Source organism: Jatropha curcas, chromosome 9 (assembly GCF_041381405.1).
Source record: "Jatropha curcas cultivar XTBG-Jc1 chromosome 9, XTBG_Jcur_1.0, whole genome shotgun sequence".
Lineage (NCBI taxonomy): Eukaryota > Viridiplantae > Streptophyta > Magnoliopsida > Malpighiales > Euphorbiaceae > Jatropha > Jatropha curcas.
The window spans coordinates 3,210,453-3,235,247 of record NC_143159.1 but is presented as its reverse complement, the minus strand read 5'-3'; the positions used below and the strand labels follow the sequence as shown (position 1 = coordinate 3,235,247).

At 35.4% G+C, this 24,795-nt stretch overlaps 4 protein-coding genes and 1 pseudogene across 6 annotated transcripts; all 5 read left to right on the top strand.

The window, feature by feature from the left end:
* Positions 1-1,198: 1,198 nt before the first annotated feature.
* On the top strand, positions 1,199-4,148 carry LOC105630901 (putative receptor protein kinase ZmPK1). Its single transcript, XM_012212889.4, has one exon. It carries the CDS (start codon positions 1,421-1,423, stop codon positions 3,986-3,988), a length of 2,568 nt encoding a protein of 855 aa, XP_012068279.2. The 5' UTR covers positions 1,199-1,420; the 3' UTR covers positions 3,989-4,148.
* Positions 4,149-7,520: 3,372 nt separating this feature from the next.
* Positions 7,521-10,066, top strand: LOC105631016 (putative receptor protein kinase ZmPK1). The gene has a single exon (XM_089726110.1). The coding sequence runs from the start codon at positions 7,623-7,625 to the stop codon at positions 10,029-10,031; it is 2,409 nt and encodes an 802-aa protein (XP_089582236.1). The 5' UTR covers positions 7,521-7,622; the 3' UTR covers positions 10,032-10,066.
* Positions 10,067-11,056: 990 nt separating this feature from the next.
* On the top strand, positions 11,057-17,848 carry LOC105630902 (putative receptor protein kinase ZmPK1). 3 transcript variants are annotated; one of them, XM_012212893.4, is made up of 4 exons: positions 11,057-11,504; positions 11,822-11,924; positions 12,995-13,131; positions 15,422-17,848. In XM_012212893.4, exon 4 carries the CDS (start codon positions 15,508-15,510, stop codon positions 17,656-17,658), a length of 2,151 nt encoding a protein of 716 aa, XP_012068283.1. In that variant the 5' UTR covers positions 11,057-11,504; positions 11,822-11,924; positions 12,995-13,131; positions 15,422-15,507; the 3' UTR covers positions 17,659-17,848. The 3 variants fall into 3 exon arrangements, with proteins under 3 accessions (XP_012068283.1, XP_012068281.1, XP_012068280.1); XM_012212891.4 differs by having other exon boundaries at positions 15,356-17,848; XM_012212890.4 differs by lacking the exons at positions 11,057-11,504; positions 11,822-11,924; positions 12,995-13,131 and having other exon boundaries at positions 14,808-17,848.
* Positions 17,849-18,743: 895 nt separating this feature from the next.
* On the top strand, positions 18,744-21,405 carry LOC105630903 (putative receptor protein kinase ZmPK1). The gene has a single exon (XM_012212894.4). It carries the CDS (start codon positions 18,793-18,795, stop codon positions 21,271-21,273), a length of 2,481 nt encoding a protein of 826 aa, XP_012068284.1. The 5' UTR covers positions 18,744-18,792; the 3' UTR covers positions 21,274-21,405.
* A 332-nt stretch (positions 21,406-21,737) lies between these two features.
* Positions 21,738-24,592, top strand: LOC105631017 (putative receptor protein kinase ZmPK1; annotated as a pseudogene).
* Positions 24,593-24,795: the final 203 nt, after the last annotated feature.

Below are 24,795 nucleotides of genomic sequence, written 5' to 3'. Positions count from 1 at the left end.
CTTTTTAATAAGTCATATATGTAATATCTCATACTCGTACACACGTATCAATGAGTTGACAACTGTTTTCTTTAATTCATAAAGGATTTATTAATTTGAATTCACGTTTTAATATTTTCATTTCATAAAAATGAATACTTTTCGAACGCCTCTCAAACTGAATCAAATCGTATTTATAGGTTTCATTAGTTTGATTTGTAATCTTTATTTATTGATTATTAATGAATTCAAATTTTATTTTCACCGTTAGAGAATTAGATTCTTCCATCTGAAGTAGCTAAAGTCGATAATTAAATAGCTGAGAAGTTGCGGGTTCATCATTATGCTGAGGTCATGCGTTCGATTGTACATAATGTAAACTCTCTTCTGATCGGTCTCTTTCCCCTCTAAAGGCTTACTGAGAATAGTAAGATTTATGAATCTTTAAAATGGATCCAAGTCTGTACAGTGGAAGTATAAAAAAAAAAAAAAGTTGAGAAGTTGTAAGTTGCGTTGAATACCTGGGGCTCACACGTACGATTACCATGTGCTGTAATAAGTAGAGTTAGGAAAAATTTGATGGAGACGGAGAAAATAAGGAATGTAGAACGAAAGCAGGCAAAAACCTTTTACTTTTCAACGGGGTGTTTGACTTGTCTATTGTACATGGTCTAATTTCTATATCTAGCCAACCCAAGATGCGTAGACAATATCGTCTTTGGTTATACTGAACAAAAAGAGATTAACAGTCTAATAACTAACTATATATTCTATGCTAACGGTCTGGTTCATCATGGATCATGACAGGTCATCTAAATATTCTCCTTTTACATTTTTCCATTTCACCATTTTTATATTAATTATCTAGTTATCTATGGAACTAGTTGACAATAAGAAAGGGAGTGTTTAGCTGTGCAATGATGGATTATGCAATAATTAGAGTTTTTTTAGCTTTATTTCACTTTGATTACAGTTATGATGATGTATTCACCAACAAGATCCACGTCTTCATTCCAAGCCGCCAAATTTGACATTCTCCACTATTTATTCACGGAAATTACTTATCTAAATCCATCGTATAAAACCGTCATTACACCTCGATGTATAGACTAATAAAAAAAGGGTTAAAAAAATAGTACTACTTTGTCATTTTTTTCTCTGTGTATGGTTAGAATTACCTTCGTTCAAACCAAAACATTATTTTCATTAGTTTGATACATAGGTAGGTCTATGATCCCGGGTTAAGTCTTTCTCTCAAATCGATGAGTAACTATCAGTATTCTTATTCTATTATCCTTGTATGCGGAATGATAAAAAAAATATTCCATCTTTATTTTTAACTGATTGGTCACCATTGAATTGATTAGTACAGAGAGTAAGAGTATCGCCGAAATTTCGCCCAGCAGCCTTTCCTACTGCTCAAGTCTTTATAAGTCCTTAAATGCTTAGCCTGGTCATATTGATTGGAAACTGGGAATTGTTGCACATTCTTGTGTCATTTGCATTCACATTTAACATACAGCTCATGCTATTTCAATACCCAACTAAAGTTAACGAAGGCCAACCTTCTGCTGGTTCAAATCTCAATCTTCTTGAATTTCAACATATGGGAACCCATTTTTGCTTTATTTTATTGTCTCTGATGATTATATCGCCTTCTTTTTTGTCTTCTGCATCCTATTCTGTTTTAAGAGGAGGTTCATATCTTGCTGTGGAGAATCCACAAGATGTTTTGATTTCACCAAGTAGAGTTTTCTCTGCCGGCTTTTACCCTGTTGGCGAAAATGCTTACGGCTTTGCTATATGGTTCAGCAAACCATCTTGCAGTGACAATTGCACTGTTGTTTGGATGGCAAACCGCGATTTTCCAGTTAATGGCAAACAATCAAAGCTCTTGCTATTAGAAACTGGAAATCTTATCTTAACAGATGCTGGTAAGTCCAATGCTTGGTCTAGCGAGACTGTTTCCGTATCCCCAGCAGAGTTACACCTACAAAATACTGGTAATCTTGTTATAAAGAATATGGAAGGCGATATCATATGGCAAAGCTTTGACTCACCTACAGATACCCTTCTTCCTCTGCAACCATTCACCAGAAATGTCCAACTTGTCTCTTCAAGAAGCCGCAACAATGTCTCTACTGGTTTCTACAAGCTAATTTTCGCTGATAATAATCTTATTCGTCTTCTCTACGATGGTCCAGATGTTTCTAGTGCTTATTGGCCAGATCCATGGCTTCGTGATTGGGAAGGTGGGAGGTCCCCGTACAATAGCAGTAGAATTGCCTCATTTGATTTGTTTGGCAAATTTACATCATCTGATCATTTAACTTTTCTGTCGGTGGATTATGGAATGAGACTCCAACGGAGGCTGACACTTGATTCTGATGGAAATGCTCGACTGTACAGCCGAGAAGAGGGTAGCACGACTTGGGTTGTTTCATGGCAAGCAAAATCTCAACTATGCGAGATTCATGGAATTTGCGGTCCTAACAGTACATGCAGTTATGATCCAGCTTCTGGTAGCCAATGCTCTTGTCTTCCAGGATATAAGATAAAAAATAATCTTGACTGGTCTTACGGCTGTAAACCGGAATTCAATCTCTTGTGTGGAAGTGATACGGAGGCTGGTTTCGTTCAACTCAAACACGTTGAATTTTATGGCAATGATGATGGCTTCTATCCCAATGTCAGCTTGGAGATGTGCATGAAAGTTTGTTCACAATCATGCGGTTGCAAAGGGTTCCAGTACAGGTATGTTGGGGATACTCCAGTTCCTCATTGTTACCCTAAGATATCATTGATAAATGGGCAATACAACCCCAGTTTTGGTGGCGACTTCTACGTGAAAGTTTCCAACACCAGTTTATTCTTGAACAAGGAAACAGTTTCATCAGGATTAGTGTTTGATTGCTCTAGTGAACTACTTGCACCTCTGGAAAGAACTTACCCAAAAAGCAGTGAAAACAAGACCTTGAATTTCATGCTTTGGGTCACCTGCGGATTAGGAGGAATCGAGATGATTAGCATCTTTCTTATCTGGTGTTTCTTACTTAAGTCTCAAAAGGACTCATATGAGGATACACAAAGCTACCATCCTGCAGCAACTGTATTTAAAAGATTCACGTATTCTGAGCTTAAAAAAGCAACCAGAAATTTCGGCAAGGAAATTGGAAGGGGAGCAGGAGGAATCGTATACAAGGGTAACCTACCTGATAATCGAGTTGTAGCAATCAAACGACTTCTTAGTATAGCTAACCAAGCAGAAGCTGAATTTCTAGCAGAAGTCAGCACCATTGGGAAAATTAATCACGGAAACTTGGTACAAATATTGGGTTATTGTGCAGAAGGGGAACACATGCTTTTGGTATACGAGTACATGGAGCATGGTTCCCTGACAGAAAATCTCTCTTCAAACGCACTTGATTGGCGAAAGCGGTTCGACATCGCCCTAGGAACTGCAAGAGGACTTGCTTATCTACATGAAGAGTGCTTGGAGTGGGTTTTACATTGTGATGTGAAGCCACAAAATATACTGCTGGACTCAACTTACCAGCCAAAGGTATCAGATTTTGGGTTATCCAAACTGCTAAGCAGAGCTGACCAAAATGATAAAAGCTTCTCAAAGATAAGAGGAACAAGAGGTTATATGGCTCCTGAGTGGGTTTTTAATCTGCCAGTCACATCCAAAGTAGATGTTTACAGCTATGGGATTGTTGTGTTGGAGATGGTGACAGGAATGAGCCCAACCATTGGAAATCAAAGTAAAAGTGGGGAGACAGAGCACAAAGGACTGGTCAAAGTGGTCAGGGACAAGAAAAATGGGGCTAATGGAATGACGCCATGGATTGAAGAGATTGTAGACCCAAGGTTAGAAGGAAAATTTGAACATGCTAAGATGGAAAAACTGGTGACATTAGCCCTGCAATGCGTTGAGGATGACAAAGATAACAGACCCACCATGGGTAGAGTGGTCGAGATGCTTGAGCACCTTAAAAATTATGATTAGCATAATCATTATATGTTGTGCATTCACTATTTGCTCCAGAAATGTATTATTTTTTTTTTTTTTTGGCTACGTTGCTCTTTTTTTGTTTCTTTTTAACTCATGTAATGTATAGGATAATGTTTTGATCCAAAACTTGAAACTTTTTTTCACTTAAACTTATTTAACCTGCTCCTTTTTTATATAATTCTAGTCCAAAGCTTAAATTTTTACCATTGTGTCATCTAACTTTAAGATTTCAATTTTGGTAACACTATACCAATTAAAGTTTAAAAATTTTACAAACTTATCATATAATTTCACAATTTTTTATTTATACAACTTTGATTCAAAGTTTGAAACTTCTATTGAATGTCCTTCAAGTTGATTTCATTTTACTTTAATAATTTGACCTAAACCTATAAACTTATAAACATATGAGATTAGAAACTCAAATAGAACTGTAAAAAAGAAGTGAGAAAATAAATAAATTTGAAATAAAGGGTAATGGATTGAAGAGATTGTGGCAATGCTCTCTGCTAGTGTCTAGTAAGGCGACGAAAAAGGTGGGGAAGAAAAAAACGTTGAATGGCGAAGAACTCCATCCGTGTGCGGACGGCAAGCAACTAGGTAGTCTTGCGATGCATCAGCACGTCTTCGCAAGTTGCATGGTCAACTGTATTTATTTACTTATCCACTAAAGTGTTCCAGCCGACGGAACTAATTTATAATACGTACAAAAGCCTATAGAAAAAGACCAAGACCACAGCGAGCCTACCAAAATACGATGCATTTGAAATTCTTCGCGATAAATCATTCCTTCTGAAACTATATAATATGAATTTTGAAAAAAAAGGAAAAGAAAAAAGAAAAAATATAATATAGTCTTTGCTTTTCTTTCATCACTTGAAAGGCACAGGTGCACTGCAGCGCTGGCCACGGGACTGATTTTAATACAAATATTGAACAAAATAAAATTAAAAAACCATTCTTAAGAAACTAGAAACCCTAACCCCAAGAGGCCCTGACCAAAAAAAATTATGGAAAATCACATTTTGATTCTTAAAATATAAAAAAAATTATATTTAACCTCTCTACAAGTTTTAAAAATTTCATTCGTCTCCCTCAAAATAATTTTCTAATTTCATCCCTGCCCAAGGCATGCGGCTAACACAAAGTAAGTAATACAGTAATAATACTAGGTGCTCTAGAAGATTTCGACATACTTCTCTTTCTCTCTCTCTCTGTATTTTTTTTTTTTTTGAGCGATTTAAAATTGTAAATAAAATAAAAAATCTCCAATTGGCAGAACTTGACAGAGAGATGACATAAAAAAGGAAAGTTGAATGAGCAAGCAACTGAAGGTTTATGCACGCAACTTGGCATTAATTTGACTTGTCTTTCTTAACACATGCCCAGCGTCCAAGAGCAAGTATCCAATTTTTCTATTTGTAATATATATATATAAGCTGACTTGGCACTCTCGTACATTTTTTAGCATTTCCATTTTTTTTATTTTTATAATTTTTTTATATTTTTATTATTTTTTTTCATATTTAATAATTTTTGAACTTTCGATTTTCTTATCTATATATATCTATATCTAAAATAATTAAAACTTTTAAACTTTTAAATTTTTTTTCTTATCTATATCTATTATACCTCTAATATATATATATATATATATATATATATATTTGAATCTTCCACCTAATTGTTCCACAGGTACTGTTTCTCAAACACCATTAGAATTATTCCTTTGCAACACTTGTAATCTTGTTCCGCAGAATGACAAAGCCAGACGAAATGAATGGTCATCTTCAACATTCGCAACCGCCATTATTTACTATTTATGTATTTGTTCATCGGTCATCAAGCAGAAAGAGAAACAAAGATAAATCTTTTTTCAATTGAATGATTTTGTTTTACAGGAGAATCTCAATTTGAGATTAATGGTTTTTTTCTACTTCACTGTAAGTATTTCTTCGTGAATTAAACTCCTCACCTTATTGAAATAATTCATTAAATTTAAGTGTACCTTATAATCTGAATTACTGTTTATAGATAATTGCATAATTTCTTCTTCAGAGGTCTGATGCTTTCATTCAATTCAAAGGATGTTTTACCATATATGTTTGTTGCGTTTAACAGAATTCAATAGTTCCATATTTAAAACGATTAGATCTTCCACTAAAAAAAAAAAAAACTATTAGATATTGTTATTTGATTTTTCTTATTTCAATTTCGTATAATGCAAGGAAATAAAATAATATTTTATCAAATAGGTGAAATTCTAAATAAAATTCATAAAATTAATTAATTAGCAACCTGCCTTTTGATTTCCTCTACTCCTTCAACCAATTAACTTGTACACTTAATTCTCTCCCTCCCTCCCTCCCTCCCTCCAATAAAGATCATTTAGAAAAGTACAAATTATATTATTTTTTATTATATGAAACATGAAAATATATTATAAAAATTGAAATATATAACAAATTACTGACTTGGAATTGACCAGGCAATCAACTCCTCCTATTGGATTCTTTTTTTTTTTTCTTTTTCTGAATTTGTGTTGAGTTGAGTTCTTAAAAATGAAAATTTATGTCTAACATTGCAGGCTAAATCTTTAAAAATATCTCAAACTTTGCATATAGTTTTAATTGTACTCTAAATTCAATTTTCTTTTTCTAATACTCTGAACTTATAATAACACCCTAATTTTAAATTGTACCAAATTTAATAAATAAAATATTATTTTTGTAATAAATATTTATATAAATATTAAAATAAAAAATAATATATTCATCCTAAAAATAAAATATTTTTTTATTTATATAATATTAACGACAAGTAATGATTTCCGAAAAATGAAAAGACATTGTAATAAATAAAACCTATTTTTACAAGAGATCTAACTTAAGTATAATTTCAATAAAGCTTAAGTAAAATTCCATGTTTAAAAAATGGCAAAACAAAAACATATACTAATATTATATGCTTATAACTAACTAAAATTTTGGTTAACCTGACCGGAGAGAGTATATAAGTCTAATGAAAATAATATTTTTATCATTATATTGGTAAAATTAGAAATTAGGGTGCTATTGTAACTAAAGTCGAAGTTCAGGGTATTAAGAGAAGAAAATTAGATTTAAGGTACAATTAAAATTATTCGCAATGTTTAGGGTTTTTTTTTAATGATTTAGCCAACATTGCAACAACCATCTAATTATTTTCTAGTCAATTTCTAAGTCCTTCCCTCTAAGTCATATATGTGCACGAATTTCCAAAACAAAACACTAATTAGAAGACAAATTAAAGAGTAATTAACAAAATTTCTGTATACAAGGTAATCATAATCGAAGTGAGAAAGAAAGTGCATGTGGCTGCACTCATGCACTAAACAACCATAAATCCAGTTTTGACCTTCTTAGTCTTGACTCCAAGTAAATAATGACGGATCACTCACATAGTTCTTCCCATGAAGCACGGATTAGGAAATAATTTATCAATTGATTATGGTCATGTTGACAATTATCTTATCGCACATCTTTGTCCGAATTGGAAAGAATGTTTGCATTTACACTTCAGATTCGTACTATTTTAACCCTTGCGCAACTTCGAACTGCAAGGAGATCAAACTTGCACTTCTATCTTCATGAGCTTTAAAATGGATATACTGTTTTTCCTGATTGTATTGCTTCTTGTTATATCGCCTTTTATTTCATTATCTGCTTCTGATTATGCTTTAAGGTGGGGTTCACATCTATCTGTGGATAATTCAGAGGACGTTTTGATTTCACCAAATGGGGTTTTCTCTGCTGGCTTTTATCCTGTTGGTGACAATGCTTATTCTTTTGCTATATGGTTCAGCAAACCAACTCGCCATAACAACTACACTGTTGTTTGGATGGCAAACCGTGATTTCCCAGTTAATGGCAAGCGCTCAAAGCTCTTGCTGTTAGAAACTGGTAATCTTATCTTAACAGATGCTGGCCAGTCTACTGCTTGGTCCTCAGATACTTCTTCCCAATCCCCGACAATGTTACGCCTCAACGATACTGGTAACCTTTTGCTTCAAAATATGGAAGGTGTTGTGATTTGGCAAAGCTTTGATTCACCTACCGATACCCTTCTTCCTTTTCAACGCATCACCAGATATCGTCCGCTTGTCTCATCAAGAAGTAGCACCAACTTTTCTACTGGTTTCTACAAACTAGTTTTCAATGAAAATAACATTCTTCGTCTCGTCTATGATGGTCCAGAGATTTCAAGTACATATTGGCCATACCAATGGCTTACAGAGGGGGAAGTAAGGTTTCAATACAACAGTAATAGAATTGCCTCATTCGATTCGCTGGGAGAGTTTACTTCTTCTGATAATTGGCATTTTGTGTCAGCAGATTATGGAGTGAAACTCCAGCGAAGATTGACACTTGATTATGATGGGAATGCTCGACTATATAGCCGAGAGGAGGACAGCGCAACTTGGGTTGTTTCATGGCAAGCCAAATCTCAAGTATGTGAGACTCATGGAATCTGCGGGCATAACAGCACATGCAGTTATGATCCGGTTTCTGGTATCAAATGTTCGTGCCTTCCAAATTATAAGATAAGGAATATTACTGATTGGACTTATGGTTGTGAACCGGAATTCAATCTTTCATGTGGCAATGACCCTGAGGCCACTTTCATTCCACTTAAACATGTTGAATTTTATGGCTACGATGCTGACCTCTATCAAAATGTCAGCTTAGAGCAGTGCAAGGAAAAATGTTTACAATCATGCATTTGCCAGGGGTTCCAATATAGGTACGATATGAATGATCCAATAACTCCATATTGTTACCCTAAAATGAAATTGTTTAACGGCCAATATACCCCAAGTTATTTTGGAGACTTTTATTTGAAAGTTTCCAAAAGCAATCTATTCTTAGATAATCATACAGCTGTTTCAGGATTAGGGTTGAATTGCTCCAATGAACTTGGAGCGCCTTTGCACAGAGCGTATCAAAAAAGCAGCGAAAGTGAGACCTTGAAATTCGTACGTAGTTTCACTTTTGGTTTAGGGGGAATAGAGATTGTTGTCATCCTTGTTGTCTGGTGTTTCTTGATTAAGTCCAAGAAGGACTCCGATGAAGCTATACAAAGCTACCATCCTGCAGAAACTGGATTTAAAAGATTCACTTATTCTGAGCTCAAAAAGGCAACTGGAAACTTCAACAAGGAAATTGGAAGAGGAGCAGGAGGAATTGTATACAAAGGGGTGTTGTCCGACAGTCGAGTTGCAGCGATCAAACTACTTAATGTAGCTAAACAAGGAGAGGCTGAATTTTTAGCAGAAGTAAGCACGATTGGGAAGCTTAATCATATGAACTTAATAGAGATATGGGGGTATTGTGCACAAGGGAAGCACAGGCTTTTGGTGTACGAGTACATGGAGCATGGATCCTTGGCAGAAAATTTGTCTGCAAAAGCACTTGATTGGCAAAAGCGGTTTGAAATCGCCTTAGGCACTGCAAGAGGACTTGCTTATTTACATGAAGAGTGCTTAGAGTGGGTTTTACATTGTGATGTAAAGCCTCAAAATATACTCCTGGACTCAAACTACCAGCCAAAGGTATCTGATTTTGGCTTATCCAAGCTATTAAGCAGAGGCAAGCACGAAAGCTTCTCAAAGATAAGAGGAACTAGAGGTTACATGGCTCCTGAGTGGGTTTCAAATTTGCCAATCACATCCAAAGTGGACGTGTACAGTTATGGGATTGTTGTGTTGGAGATGATTACTGGAAAGAATCCAGCAACATTAGCAAGTCATAGCACAGAAACGTGTGGAGAGATAGAGCACAAAAGATTAGTGACAATTGTGAGAGACAAGAAAATTAAAGTTAATGGAATGGCCTCATGGATTGAAGAGATTGTGGATCCCACGTTGGAAAGAAAATATGATCAAGAAAAGATAGAAACCCTTGTAACATTGGCCCTGCAATGTGTGGAGGAAGACAGAGATGCTAGACCTACTATAAGCAAAGTCGTTGAAATGCTTCTACACCTAGAAAATCATTAGGCTAATCACTAGTCACCATTCACCATCCTTATTGTCTCCAGGTTAATATTCTTATTCGGCACTTGAGGTTTTTCTTTTTCTTTTTCTTTTTTTTTTTTATCCAATACTCTTTCTTTAAATAAAGTACAGGTAGCGTTATCCGCTCTCACAGTAGTTCTTGGATGGGAGGATGCAGCTAATGGTAGCAGGTGCTCTACATTGATGGCAGAATTTATCTTTTTTTAGGTCTGAAGCTAGCTCGGGAGAAGAAGTTAATAAACAAGGGTCAGTTGATAAACTGAACCTGGTAGAACTGATAACTAAAGAAACTAGTGGTGATAATTCTGTTTTTACCATGGTGAATAAAATCAAGTTGGTGAATAGGAATTGGCAAGTGTGTATTTCCCAGAGGGGGTAATTCTTGGCGGTTCTCTTCTCTTAGGCATCTATTTCGTCGAATTTCTACCCTAGATTGTTTGTAATGTAATTTATTTTCATTCCCTTGTAGTCCAAAATATAGTAGGCATAATAATAAAGTAAAAATATTTCAATTTCATCAAAATCATTATTGTTGTAATATATTTTTAGATAAAATTTGTAAACTTCATGTCTGTACGAGTCAATCCATACATCAAACCAACCAATCAATAATTGCCACTCAAAATAATCGTCAATAAAAAAAATTATCATAATTTTCAGCTCCTTGAAAATAATCATTATTAGGCTAATCACTATATTGTACATTCATTATTTTCGCAAATAATTATATTTTATTAAGGCTCCCTTGCTATTGTAAAAAGAAAAAAAAAATTCAGTTTCATTTAAATCATAATATTTTTCCTTAAAATTGAATTTTTTTAAAATAATAATTTTTAACTCGGTGAAAAAAATATTATACCTAATAACAATTAATAAATATATAAAAAATTAAGATATTTTTGAAAGAAAAAAAATTTAATGTGCCAGATAAAAAAGAAAAAAGAGTACAAATTTGACTAAAAAATTAAAAAGAAGAAGAAGATCAAATATATAGGAGCAGAACATAATCCTGCTTGTTGTTTCAACTCATCAACAACGATATAACGATACAACTCACCTGCTTGTTGGTCTTTTTGCCGCGGGGTCCAAATTACAATTCTGGAGAGGCCCGAAATCGGATCGTTCCCTTTGAAATTCCAATATAACAGGCGATACGAGCCCATTTCCCAAAAGAATCGTTCATCGAGACGATGTTACTCCTCTCCAATTCCTCGTAGTTGTACTTGTGGCTAACAAGTTCAAAACTTTTGTCAACTTGTTCAGATGTTGAATCTTTGATAAGCCTTGATGGTATTCCAGTAGGCAGAGATTGGTGACCGGAAGCAAGAAGTAGCTGCAGCAGCTGCGATTGAGGTATGGGTTAGGTCTCATGTGGAAAAGGAGCTTGAAAGATGAGTAAATGGAATGGGCAAACGGCTCCAAAACGGAGGACGTTGACTCCGGTCACTGAAACAGGTGATAGTTTGTTTTTTTCTTTTTTCCGTTTGAAATGCCTGTTGATTATTAATGTACAGCGCAAACTTTTCCCTCGATTGTGGACAACAGGGGATCTTTTCCTTGTCGTCTGCCAATACGACGGAAATTTTTTCCTCCTGAATCATTTAATCCTAGGTTTCTGAACGGTCTCGTTCACTTGAGCATCTTCACTTTATATTTCTGAGTTCTTACCATATTTTCATCAATTTATCTGAAATTTATGTCCTAAACACTAAATCCAACTAAAGGCAAAAATTTATGTTATCTTTTGTTTCTATAAATGATGGGTTGGTCAGGATTTGATTGGAAAACATGAAGTTGGATTAAAAATAGTTGGCTTGTTGCTACACGAGTCTACTTGTGCAGAGCTTTGAACTCTTTTTCGAGGAAAGGATGAATGTACGTAGACTGGCTCTGCATTTATTATGATATTTACATTTTGGTGATCTGGTGAGTCTCTTTGCGTTTAGTTGGTAATGGTCCAAATAGCAAAATATAATTGCCTCTCTGATTTTTGAGTATGCAATCTTTTACATTGTAGATTTTTATGGGTATATAATCTGTCTTGTAAATTTTTTGCCTGTTTTTCATGACCGTTCATTTACATTATTCAACCTACAATCGAGCAGGCTTTTGGTTCTAGTTCTAGACCTTCAACCCTTAATGCCTATTTTATGCCTGTTGCATCTTGGATTTGGTAGCGTGGGTGTGTGTAGTTTCTTCATAATCATCAACACTAATGGGCGAGTATTAAAAATCATTTTTAAAGAGTCAGCCATGTCAACCTGCCCGCTAAAAACCTGTATCTGGATGGAGTTTGCAATTTAGTTGCCAGAGCAATTGTTAGCCTATGCAAATAGTGAGGAGGATACTCTGATGGAGTTGCAACAAAATAGTCAACTTTCCCTAGTATGAGCCTGGACTCTGACCATGAATAATTCTTTTGGTGGATCTTCATTTACACTTGGTAGTATCTATATCTTAATCTGAATTAGTACATATAGTTAAAGATTTACTCAGGACAATGACTGTTCGAGCAAGCAAATGATAGTATTTAAAATCATTTTGGACTCTGATGAAGACATCCATCATACTCAAAGGGGAGGAAGGGTGCAAGAATAAATAAAAACAGGAAAACGGCAACGCCCATGGGAACAATGTTTTGAGGTTGTTATGTCATTTTGTCTGGTTTCGGTTCTAAGCTGGTTATGATGGGTTATTAGGTCCAAAATTTTCTCAAGAATCCATCATTTCTCATGTTATTTGCACCAACAGCTTTGAAATCCATTGGAAGAATTTCTAAAGATTCTTCAACCAAAGGAGATAACTTTATTCACCTTCTTATAGTCCATTTTAAACTAACAGTATGGTTATGCTGCTCATGTAATCCTTCTTATATTATGATTTTTTATTTATTGTAAATATGCTTTAAGAATATTATTATATTGATGTATTGCATCTTTATGCAGGTCTCAATGGAAGAATCAGAGTGGTTTCCTCTCTACTTATCATTTACTAGAAGATAGTGAAGCAAAACACCCAGCAGAAAAGAGGATTATGTTGAGGTGTAAGGGCAGGAGATACAAATGATATATCATTGCATTAGGTACATCTCTTCTAACAATTTCAATGGAATTCAACATATCTGTCAGGCACTTTAAACCTTTTGATGAATCACATGTTAAGAAATGAGAATCCAATACCTTTGACAAATCACCCATTAAGAAACGAGAATCCAATAGTTGGTGCTTGATGCTATGCAATCTTTAGGAGAGGGACATACCTTTATATCAGAAGAAAACCTACAATAGGGATTCTAAGAAGAGACTAGAATGGCTAAGACTGTCAAGAAGTGGTTATGTTGTCTTCTTTGGTTTCTCTTTGTCCTTAAAGATTGGCCTTCTGGATTAAGCTTCAGGGATAGTTCTTTCCACTAGGGACACTGTTCAATTAATGCGTTAAATGTCTGCCTGTGATTAATTTAAGTTATTGTTTCCCTTTAGTTATTTCCAGATTTTGGGTGATCATAATCTGTATTTCGCCAATTTCATGTCCGAAGTTGCATAGAACACAAGGGCAACTGTATTTATTTATCAGTCATCAAGAAGAAAGATAAATTTCAGTCGCTCTTCTTTCAATCACAAAATGGTGCTAGGTTTTGTCAATGACATTGTTTCTAGGTTAATATGTTGAATACATTTAACCATAGGATTTGAGTCAATTAATCCAAAGCTCGTCTCTCTTTCTATAGACATTCCAAAGGATGTTTTCCATATGTTTGGAAAATTCAAGTTCACAGAATTTTTGTGGAATTTGTTTGCAATTCCATAGTTCTCTGTTTAAAACCATTGAAATTCTAAGTGAATTTCATAGAACTAAAGTAACCTCATTTCCATTTTCTTTTAGAACCTCTTTCAGAATTAACAATAATACTCTCTTTCTCTATATGTCTCTCTCTTATAAATATTATTTTAGAGAATACAAATTATATTACGTTAAATGTGAAATTTAATTATAAATAAATGGAATATATATAGAAATGAAATAAATTTCTTGGTATTGACCAGGCATCTGAATTCTCATGTTAATGAGTTCTTATATCTGCTTTTCTAATCCATCTATGGGTAAGAATTTTCGTAGACAGCACACCAATTAGCAAAATTTCTTTGTAAGCTTTGCGGCTGAACCGGAGAAGGAAATCAGAAGAACCTTCTCTGTTCATACTCTCTTAATTCACAGTAGCGGGAATGAGTCTAATAATTAGGATTAAATTGATGGAGGAGAACAAAGAAAGTGCAAGTTGCTAGCCATCAGAGAATTTTCCTGTTTGACATGGTTTTGCTCAAGAAATTCCTCGTCCGCAATCTCTTTATGGTCATGGGCGTCGGTAGTTAATTATAATTTTTGAATTTGCAGTATTTAATTTTATATTCTCCGAATCATTATCAAAGATGGTCTTTTATGTTTCCTTTGCATGAATTATATCAATTAATCTATTCACTTTTTTTTGCTAATTACATATTTAATTCCAGCAAACAGACTCTTAAAACAAATTTATACACTAGTAAAATTTTCAGTGAGTAATAACGACACCAGTATTTTTGTTTTGGACTGTGCTATTACCTAATCAGTCTCATTACGGTAAATAATTAAATATTTGTACATAATTAATATATTAAGACAAGGTTTGACTGTTGTTTTTATTTTTGGTAATTATAATTTTTTTTTTTTTTTTGAAAGAAAAAATTTGTGGGAACCATATGCAGCATTTTCATATTGGTAATAATAATATAATGATATGTTGAATTTGTTTGAAAAATAAATGACTGTATCGGATAATAATTATTGGATAATGATGAATTAGTGGCAGTTATACAGTTTACTGCGTCGGCGTGTTTTTCAAAGGAAAAAAGTAAGGGACAAAAATACTTTATAATCGGACTTTTTTAGTGGCTATTCCAGTACTGGTTGGTCAGTACATAACACGAGCGATTCGTTTTCCTTTTATCCATATAAAAGCAGTCAAGCACCCATTTTGGAACTTGATGTCAACTAAATATTTTTTTATTACTAATTATAATGTCCTCAAAACTGTAACGCTCCTACCCTAGTTAGGAAGTTTCGCCGCAGTTTTATCATCCATCTCCTTTCACATGGCTCAGCCCCAGCAGCTACTTTAAGCTTTTAAGTTGGCAAAGGCCAAGCTTCCTCTGGATAAACTTTCATGAAGTTCAATATGGATCAGAATATATGTATTTTTTTGCTGGTCTTGTTTCTTATTATATCACCTCTTTTATCATCTTCAATATCTTATTCTGCTTTAAGCGTAGGCTCATCTCTGTCCGTGGAGAATCCAGAGGACGTTCTGATTTCACCTACCGGAGTTTTCTCTGCAGGCTTTCATCGCGTCGGCGACAATGCTTATTGTTTTGCTATATGGTTTAGCAAACCATCTTGCAGTAACAACTGCACTGTTGTTTGGATGGCAAACCGTGATTTCTCAGTTAATGGCAAACGCTCGAAGTTATCGTTGCTAGAAACGGGAGATCTTATATTAAGCGATGCCGGTCAATCAATCGCTTGGTCAACTGACACCTTTTCGCTTTCCTCAACGGAGTTACGTCTGTATGACAATGGCAATCTTGTTCTACAAAATACAGAGGGTGTTTTATGGCAAAGCTTTGACTCACCTACAGATACTCTTCTTCCTTCACAACCACTCACCAGGAATACGCAGCTTGTCTCGTCGAGAAGCCGAGCAAACTTTTCTTCCGGTTACTACAAGATGATTTTTGATAGCTATAAGATTTTAATTCTACTCTATGATGGTCCAAAGCTTTCCTCTGTTTACTGGCCATATGCCTGGCTCCGGAGTTTCGAAGGCGGAAGGGTCAGATCCAACAACAGTAGAACTGCCTCGTTTGATTCTTTAGGCAGATTTACTTCATCTGACAATTTCAGTTTTATATCAGCAGATTATGGAGTACGAATCCAGCGCAGATTGACAGTTGATTATGATGGAAATGCTCGCTTGTATAGCCGAAAGGAGGATAGCCCAACTTGGGTTGTCTCCTGGCAGGCCAAATCTCAATTATGTGAGATTCATGGAATCTGTGGACAAAACAGTACATGTAGCTATGATCCAGTTTCTGGTAACAAATGTTCTTGCCTTCCAGGATATAAGAGAAGAAATACTGCTGACTGGTCTGATGGTTGTGAACCGGAATACAATCTCTCCTGCGATAATGAAACGGCTGGTTTCATGAAGCTCAGACATGTCGAAATTTATCACAATGATCTTGGTTCTTTTCCCAACGTGAGTTTGGAGATGTGCAAGAAAATATGTTTGCAATCTTGCAATTGCAAAGGGTTTCAGTACAGACATATTGAGAACAGTATCACTCCAAGTTGTTACCCAAAGTCGATAATGGCAAATGGACAACGCACACCAAGTTTCAGTGGTGACTTCTATGTGAAAGTTCCTAAATCAAGCCTATTCTCCAATATGGAAGTAGTTTCAGGAATATCCGATTTTAAGCTAAATTGCTCCATTGAACCTGTCAAGCCTTTAAATAGAGTTTATTCAGAAGAGAGAGAAAATGGGACCTTGAAATTCATGCTTTGGTTTGCCTGTGGGTTAGGGGGAATCGAGATTATTGGCATCTTTCTTGTTACGTGTTTCTTGATGAAGTCACAGAAGGACTCCAATAAAGCTACGCAAAACTATCATTCCATAGCAGCTGGATTTAAGAGATTCACTTATTCTGAGCTTAAAAGGGCAACAAGAAACTTCAGTGAGGAAATTGGAAGGGGAGGAGGAGGAGTTGTGTATAAAGGGACACTATGGAATGGTCAAGTGGCCGCAATCAAACGACTTGATATAACTAACCAAGGAGAAGCAGAGTTCCTAGCAGAAGTCAGTATTATTGGAAGACTTAACCACATGAACTTGATTGGGATGTGGGGCTATTGTGTAGAAGGGAAACACAGGCTTTTGGTTTACGATTATATGGAAAATGGTTCCTTGGCAAAAAATCTCTCCTTGAAAGCACTTGATTGGAAGAAACGATTTGATATAGCACTAGGCACTGCAAGAGGGCTGGCTTATTTACATGATGAGTGCTGCGAGTGGATTTTACACTGTGATGTAAAGCCTCACAATATACTCCTAGACTCTAATTACCAGCCAAAAGTAGCAGATTTTGGCTTATCCAAGCTACAAGACAGAGGCGAGGTTGTAAATCATTCAAATTTCTCAAAAATAAGAGGAACCAGAGGTTACATGGCTCCTGAGTGGGTTATTAACCTGCCAATCACATCCAAAGTGGATGTGTATAGTTATGGGATTGTTGTCTTGGAGCTGGTAACTGGAAAGAGTCCGGTCATGGAAGTTAGTGGACAAATAGATAATAAAAGGTTGGTAGCATCGGTGAGGGAGAAGAAAAACAGAGCCGATGGAAAGGCGTCGTGGTTTGAAGAGATCATAGATCCTTTGTTGAAGGGAGAATATGATGAAGTTAAGATGGAAATTCTGGTTCAAGTAGCATTGCAATGTGTAGAGGAAGACAGAGATGCGAGGCCCACTATGAGCAGAGTCGTTGAGATGCTTTTGCGACTTGAAAATGATTATTAGCCATATATATATATATATATATCAAAACAAAGTGTTCAATTGTGTTATATTCCTTTCCATGAATTACAATTTGTTTGATATGAAAGAGAATGCATACATCAAACAAAAATCTTAGGGCTTGTTTGTTATACCTGTTTGTTTTTAGTTTTTTATTTATTAAAAACATGAAGTAATTTTTAGTTTTTGGTTATTTATTTTTTTAAACTTATTTCTTTTTCTAAATTTTATTTTTCTTTTCTTTTGGTTCATGATATGAAAAATTCTTCCAATTATCGAATTTCTCTCGCATTAAACCATAAAGATTTTAGTTAATAATAAAAATTTTAAAAATCAAAATTTGAGACAAATTATATAAAATTATTTCACACTTTAATTTTTAAATTTTAAAGTTACATTAACTATTGATTATTATATATAATTAATTGAATAAAAATATAATATCCAAGTATTATAATAAGTAAATAATATTAAATGACATTAGATTTAAATAGATAGAGAAAATAATAAGAAATATAAAAATAATAAAAAGAGAAGAGATAGAGAACAAAATAGAGATAAAATTATCTACTTTAATACTTTAGATAAATGAACGAAATTATATTTATGTAGATAGAGAACATAATAATAATAATAATAATAATAATAATAATAATAATAATAATAATAACTTTATGAGGATAAATTTTTTTATAAATAAAAAATGAGAAATGTATAATTAAAAACACAAACATAATTATGTAAACCACTACGTGGGGTTACATAAAATTTATTTTTTATTTTAAAAATAGTTTTCTAAAAAGTAAAAAGAATTAAATAAATATAAACAAATAAGTTTTGTTTATTTAAAAAAAATTAAAAATTTAATCGAAAACAATAGGTACCTTAATTTAAAAAAAAAAAGAAGTAAAAAAAAATAAGTCCGTGACTTGTAGGATAATGGATGGATTTACTAGACTTGTAAAACCTTTAACATAAATTCATGGAGCCCACCATTACGTTTGATCGTGGGAATCCTGTAGTGTATTACTGTATTAGACCAAAAGATATTTAAGTCAATGCCAAAAAAAAAAAAAAAAAATCTATTGGCTGTTGTATCCACTACCACCATTCATTTTAGTCGTCTGTGTTTGTTAAATGCTTTTGATCCTTTGCTCCTCTATTGTGGCTTTGATAATGGCTTCCCTTTTTTCCTTGCTTCTCCTGTTTCTGACTATATCACCACCATTTTCATTTTCATCAGCATCTCTAAACACTTTGCGTAAAGGCTCTTCCCTTTCTGTGGAGGACAAGGACTCGTTCTTGATTTCACCAGACGGAACATTTTCTGCTGGCTTTTACCCCGTGGGCAAAAATGCTTTCTGCTTTGCCATATGGTTCAATGACCCTTCGTGCACCGGTTATGGCAACTGCACTCTGGTTTGGATGGCCAATCGTGACGTACCAGTCAATGGAAAACGCTCCGAGTTCTCTCTACTAAAAACTGGTAATCTTGTCCTTACTGACGCTGGTCGATCGCCCCCTGTTTGGGCCACTGATACTACTTCGCTCTCTTTATTGTCGCTGAACCTTCAAGACAATGGTAATCTTGTTCTAAACGACACGGAGGGTGCTATTATTTGGCAGAGCTTTGACACCCCAACAGACACTCTGCTTCCTTTACAATTGTTCACTAAAGAAACTCGGCTTGTTTCATCCAGAAGCAGAAGCAATTTTTCTACTGGGTTTTACAAGTTCTATTTCGACAACGATAACGTTATTCGTCTTCTTTATGATGGTCCTGAGATCTCAAGCGTTTTTTGGCCTGACCCTGGAGCTTTGCCATGGGAAGAGAATAGATCTACGTACAATAGCAGCAGAATTGCCATACTCGATTCCTTGGGTTATTTTGCTGCTACGGATAATTTTACTTTTCATTCTGCTGATTATGGGCAGAGACTCCAGAGAAGACTAACGCTTGATTACGATGGTAATCTTCGATTATACAGTCGAGGAGAGGGAAACAGTAATTCTTGGGTTGTATCATGGGAGCTCAGTTCTCAGCCATGCACTGTTCATGGAGTTTGTGGACCCAATAGTGTTTGTTCCTATAGTCGGATCTCTGGTAAAATGTGTTCTTGCATTCCAGGATTTAAGATGGTCGACTACACAGACTGGTCTCGAGGTTGTGAACCGGAATTTAATATTTCATGTTCCACTACAGAGTCCACCTTCCTTAAACTCCGTCACGTAGAGTTTTATGGATATGATTTTGGTTTCTATCCTAATACCACCTTTGATGACTGTAAGAATAAATGCTTACAGAGATGCGATTGCAAAGGCTTTCAATTTAAATTTGTCAAGCATGACCATCCTAGCGATCTTCCTTACTGTTTCGCCAAGACTCTTTTGCTAAATGGGCAGCGACAGTCCAGTTTTGAAGGAGATCTATATTTGAAAGTGCCTGTGACCAGTAACTACTCTGACCATAGCTGGCCAACTGTGAGTGAATTGTTGCATACTTGCCCTCATAACGTTATCAGGCAACTAGAGAGAAAATATGTAGTAGATCATGGAGTTTGGCGAGTTCAATTCTTGCTTTGGTTTGCAATTGGAGTTGGAGTGTTTGAAATCTTTGGTATAATTTTTGTGTTGCTTTTCGTTGTAAGAAACCAACAGAACCGAGGTGCTACCACACAAGGTTACCTCCAGGCTGCGACTGGTTTCAAAAGGTTCACCTATACAGAGCTGAAGAAAGCAACGCGAAATTTCAAAGAAGAAATTGGAAGAGGAGCAGGAGGAATTGTGTATAGAGGGAAATTATCAGATGATCGAATTGCAGCAATTAAGCTACTCAGCGAAGCTCACCAAGGAGAAGCTGAATTTCTTGCAGAAGTAAGCACCATTGGAAAGCTTAACCACATGAACTTAATAGACATGTGGGGATACTGCGCAGATCAGAAGCACCGGCTTTTGGTTTATGAGTATATGGAACGTGGATCTTTAGCAGAAAATCTCTCTTGCAAAGAACTTGATTGGAAAAGGAGATTTGAAATTGCTTTAGGCACAGCTAAAGGCCTCGCTTATTTGCATGAAGAATGTTTAGAGTGGATTTTACACTGCGATGTAAAACCACAGAACATCCTTTTAGACTCTAGGTACCAGCCAAAGGTATCAGATTTCGGTCTGTCTCGGCTTGTAAGTAGAGATAATGAAAGTAATGGTGGGAATTCAGGATTCTCAAAATTGAGAGGAACAAGAGGTTACATGGCCCCTGAATGGATTTTCAATCAACCTATTACCTCTAAAGTGGATGTCTATAGCTATGGAACTGTTGTGCTGGAGATGGTAACAGGAAAGAGCCCGGCAATGGATGTCCAGGAAGTTGATAGTACGACTTATAATGTGGAGCAGAAAAGGTTAGTTGCATGGGTGAGAGAGAAAAAATCCGGAGCTGGTGAAAAGGAGTCTTGGGTTAAAGAAATAATAGATCCTATAATGGGAAATGACTATGACATAAATAGATTAGAAATTCTGGCAGAAGTGGCTTTGCAGTGCGTGGAAGAAGACAAAGATGCAAGACCCACCATGGGCCAAGTTTTGGAGCTGATTTTGCGGGATTATGAAAAAAATTCTTAAATTAGCTGCAATGGCCTTGTTATTTTTAATTATGCTCTTTGTTTTAGCTTAGTTTGCCTTTCTCTGCCAGCGGGAAAATAAATAAGTGTTGTACATTTATCACAGTGTTAATAAATTACTAGGTTCCTGTAATGAAGCTAAACCTATCTTGTCAAAATCAATCAATTTACATAGAACATATAGCCAAAGTAACTTTATGAACATAAACCAGTAACTTTTACAAAAGAAAAACAATCTCTTTTACAAAATATTCAAAGTATTATAAAATGTTGACAACCTAAGCAATTATTTTGTAAATCATAAACATTTACAAAAAAAAAAAAAAATAATATTTTATAAAATATAAATTAAGTTATTATTTTATAATATGACAACCTTATAAAAAATCACTTTGTACATATTATTACGATTTATAAAAAATATATATTGATAACTGAAATTATTATTTTGTAATTTGATAGCTTTACAAAAGAAAACAATAATTTCTTACAAAACATTGATAAATACCTCTATGACTTTCCCTCGACACCAACTGATAATCACACTTTCTATTATTTCTTTTGAGAGGAGTAATAAAATTTTACTGCAGCAGAATCATGATAAAAAGTGAGAAAATTTTCTACCCATTATAAAATTCTCTCTCGACAGAAGAATGCCCAACTAAAATTCCAAGCGTCCATCTATGGGTACTCCTTACTTTACCTTGATTTTTGCATCGGTTATACTGCTATCAACTCCATTTTCTTGTTGCATTCCACGTTCTACTCTAAACAAAGGTTCCTCCCTCTCCGTCGACAATCCGAACGACGTTTTGGTTTCACCAAATGGCAAATTCTCCGCTGGATTTTACTGTGTTGGTACCAACGCTTACTACTTTGCCATTTGGTTTAATGAGCCATCTTGCAGTACAAATTGCACCGTAATTTGGTCGGCCAACCGTGATTTTCCTGTCAATGGAAAACGCTCAAAACTCTCCCTCTTAAACACCGGTAATCTTACCTTAACCGACGCCGGTCAGATCGGTGTTTGGGCCACTAATACCATTTCAGTTATAACCTCCTTGCAAGTAAGCCTGAATAATTCAGGTAATCTTGTTCTTCACGACAATAATGGTGTCTTACTATGGCAAAGCTTTGCTTCACCAACAGATACCCTTCTTCCTCACCAACCACTCACTAGAAACACACAGCTTATTTCCTCGGCAAGCCAAACCAAATTTTCTTCTGGTTTTTACAAGCTTTTCTTTGACTATGATAACGTTCTTCGACTCGCCTTTGAAGGCCCAGAGACATCAAGCATTTACTGGCCGGACCCAACTGTTCTAGATTATCAAGCTGGTAGGTCGAGATACAACGACACCAGAATCGCAGTATTTGACACTAAGGGCCATTTCAAGTCATCTGATCGTGTAGAGTTCTGGTCAGCTGATTTTGGCGCTGGACCTCAAAGAAGATTGACTCTGGATTTCGATGGTAATCTTAGATTATACAGTTTTGAAGAGGAAAAAGGAAATTGGTTAGTTACATGGAAGCTCTGCCTCAACCGTGTACGATTCATGGAGCTTGTGGGCCAAATAGTATATGCCTTTATAGACCAGAATTTGGCAGGAAGTGTTCTTGCCCGCCAAGTTATAAAATTAAGAATAAGAGTGACTTGGCTAATGGATGCGAACCAGAGTTCAAACTTTCATGCAATCACAGCGAGTTTAGCTTTGTTGAAATCCTTGGTACTGAATTTTACGGCTACGACTTCCACATCATAAAAAATTCCTCTCTGGAGATGTGTAAGAAGGCTTGCTTAGAATTGTGCGATTGCAAAGGCTTTCAGTACCAACCCATTGCGAAAAATAGGGTTTATAACTGTTATCCAAAGAAGGAACTGCGTAATGGACACCGATCCCCAAATTATAATGGAACTATTTTTTTGAAATTTGCAAATTCTGAAATATCCTTTCTCAAGGATTCATTGGTAGAATTACATTTGAATTGCTCCTATCAGCCTATTCTGCAATTGAACATATGATATCACAAGAATGGCTGCAATGGTTCATTGGAGATTTTGCTTTGGTGTGCTTGTGTGATTGGATTCGGGGAGTTATGTACCTTTTTTCTGGTGTTCATTTATTTAGATAGAAATCGACACGATTCAGACCCTTTTGCTCAAGGCTACCTTTCTAGTGCAACTGGATTCAAGAAGTTTACATATGCCGAATTAAAGAAGGCGACAAAGAATTTCAGCCAAGAAATAGGAAGAGGAGGAGCAAGTACTGTTTACAAGGGAATTTTATCTGATAAAAGAATTATAGCAGTTAAGCGAGTCATTGAAGCGAATCAAGGAGAAGAGGAATTTCAAACAGAAATAAGCATAATTGGAAGGCTTAATCATATGCACTTAAGTGATATGTTGGGATTTTGCGCAGAAGGAAAGAATAGGCTTTTGGTGTATGAATACATGGAGAATGGATCATTGCCTCATTGGCAGATGCTCTTTTTTCTAAGTCCCTTGATTGGGACAAAATGCTTGGTATTGCTTTAGGCACTGCAAAAGGCCTGGCATATTTGCATGAAGAATGCTTGGAATGGGTTCTTCATTGTGATGTGAAACCTCAAAACATATTATTAGATTCTAATTACAGGCCAAAAGTGTCAGATTTTGGTCTATCAAAGATACTGAACAGAGCGGGAACCAGCAATTCAAGCTTCTCAAGAATTAGAGGAATCAGAGGTTACATGGCTCCTGAGTGGGTTTACAATCTCCCAATTACTTCTAAAGTGGATGTTTATAGCTATGGAATTGTCGTGCTGGAGATGGTGACAGGGAGAAGAATTGCTGCAATGTATGAAAACGGTGATGATGGAAGCAGAGGAGAAGCAAAGGATAAAAGATTAGTGGGATGGGTTAGAGACGTGAAGAATGGAGGTGATGGAACAGTGTCTCCTTCTTGGGTGAAAGAAATAACAGACCCTGTTCTTGGATATGAATATGATATTAATAAGATGGAAAGTCTAGTTGCAGTAGCACTGCAATGTGTGGAGGAAGACAGAGATTCAAGACCTCCCATGAGTCGTGTGGTCGAGATGCTTCTACACCATGAAGTCGATCGTTAGCAACAGCAAGCAAGGTTGTATCAGTATTTTATTACATAGTTGAGAGTTATAATAATAATGAATTTGAATAGGAAAGAAAGTGGTTAACCAGGAATCAGTTAAAAATAGCTCTTTCAGGATTTAGAAGGAATTGAATTATGTTGGCATCAGCTTCTCAGGAAGTTTTCCTTGCCAAAACAACTTGAATAAAATACTCTTACTTTAATTAACAATGGCTTGCCTTTTCATTGTTGTTGTTGTGGGAAGTGCATTTTTTTAATGAGATGAATTATTAATTGGAGTAGAAGGTTTTGCAGAATTGTTAAAATTATAACAATTGTTAAGCATAGGATAACTAGGCAAAATAATTTTTCATAAAAATCCAGTTCATTAAATTTAATTGTTTTATAGATGACTTTTCATAAAGGTTGTTCGA

Bases quoted from the DNA above. Each gene is read 5' to 3' on its own strand.
- LOC105630901 (XM_012212889.4), top strand. From the start codon at position 1,421: ATGCTTAGCCTGGTCATATTGATTGGAAACTGGGAATTGTTGCACATT.
- LOC105630902 (XM_012212890.4), top strand. From the start codon at position 15,250: ATGAAGTTCAATATGGATCAGAATATATGTATTTTTTTGCTGGTCTTG.
- LOC105631016 (XM_089726110.1), top strand. From the start codon at position 7,623: ATGAGCTTTAAAATGGATATACTGTTTTTCCTGATTGTATTGCTTCTT.
- LOC105630903 (XM_012212894.4), top strand. From the start codon at position 18,793: ATGCTTTTGATCCTTTGCTCCTCTATTGTGGCTTTGATAATGGCTTCC.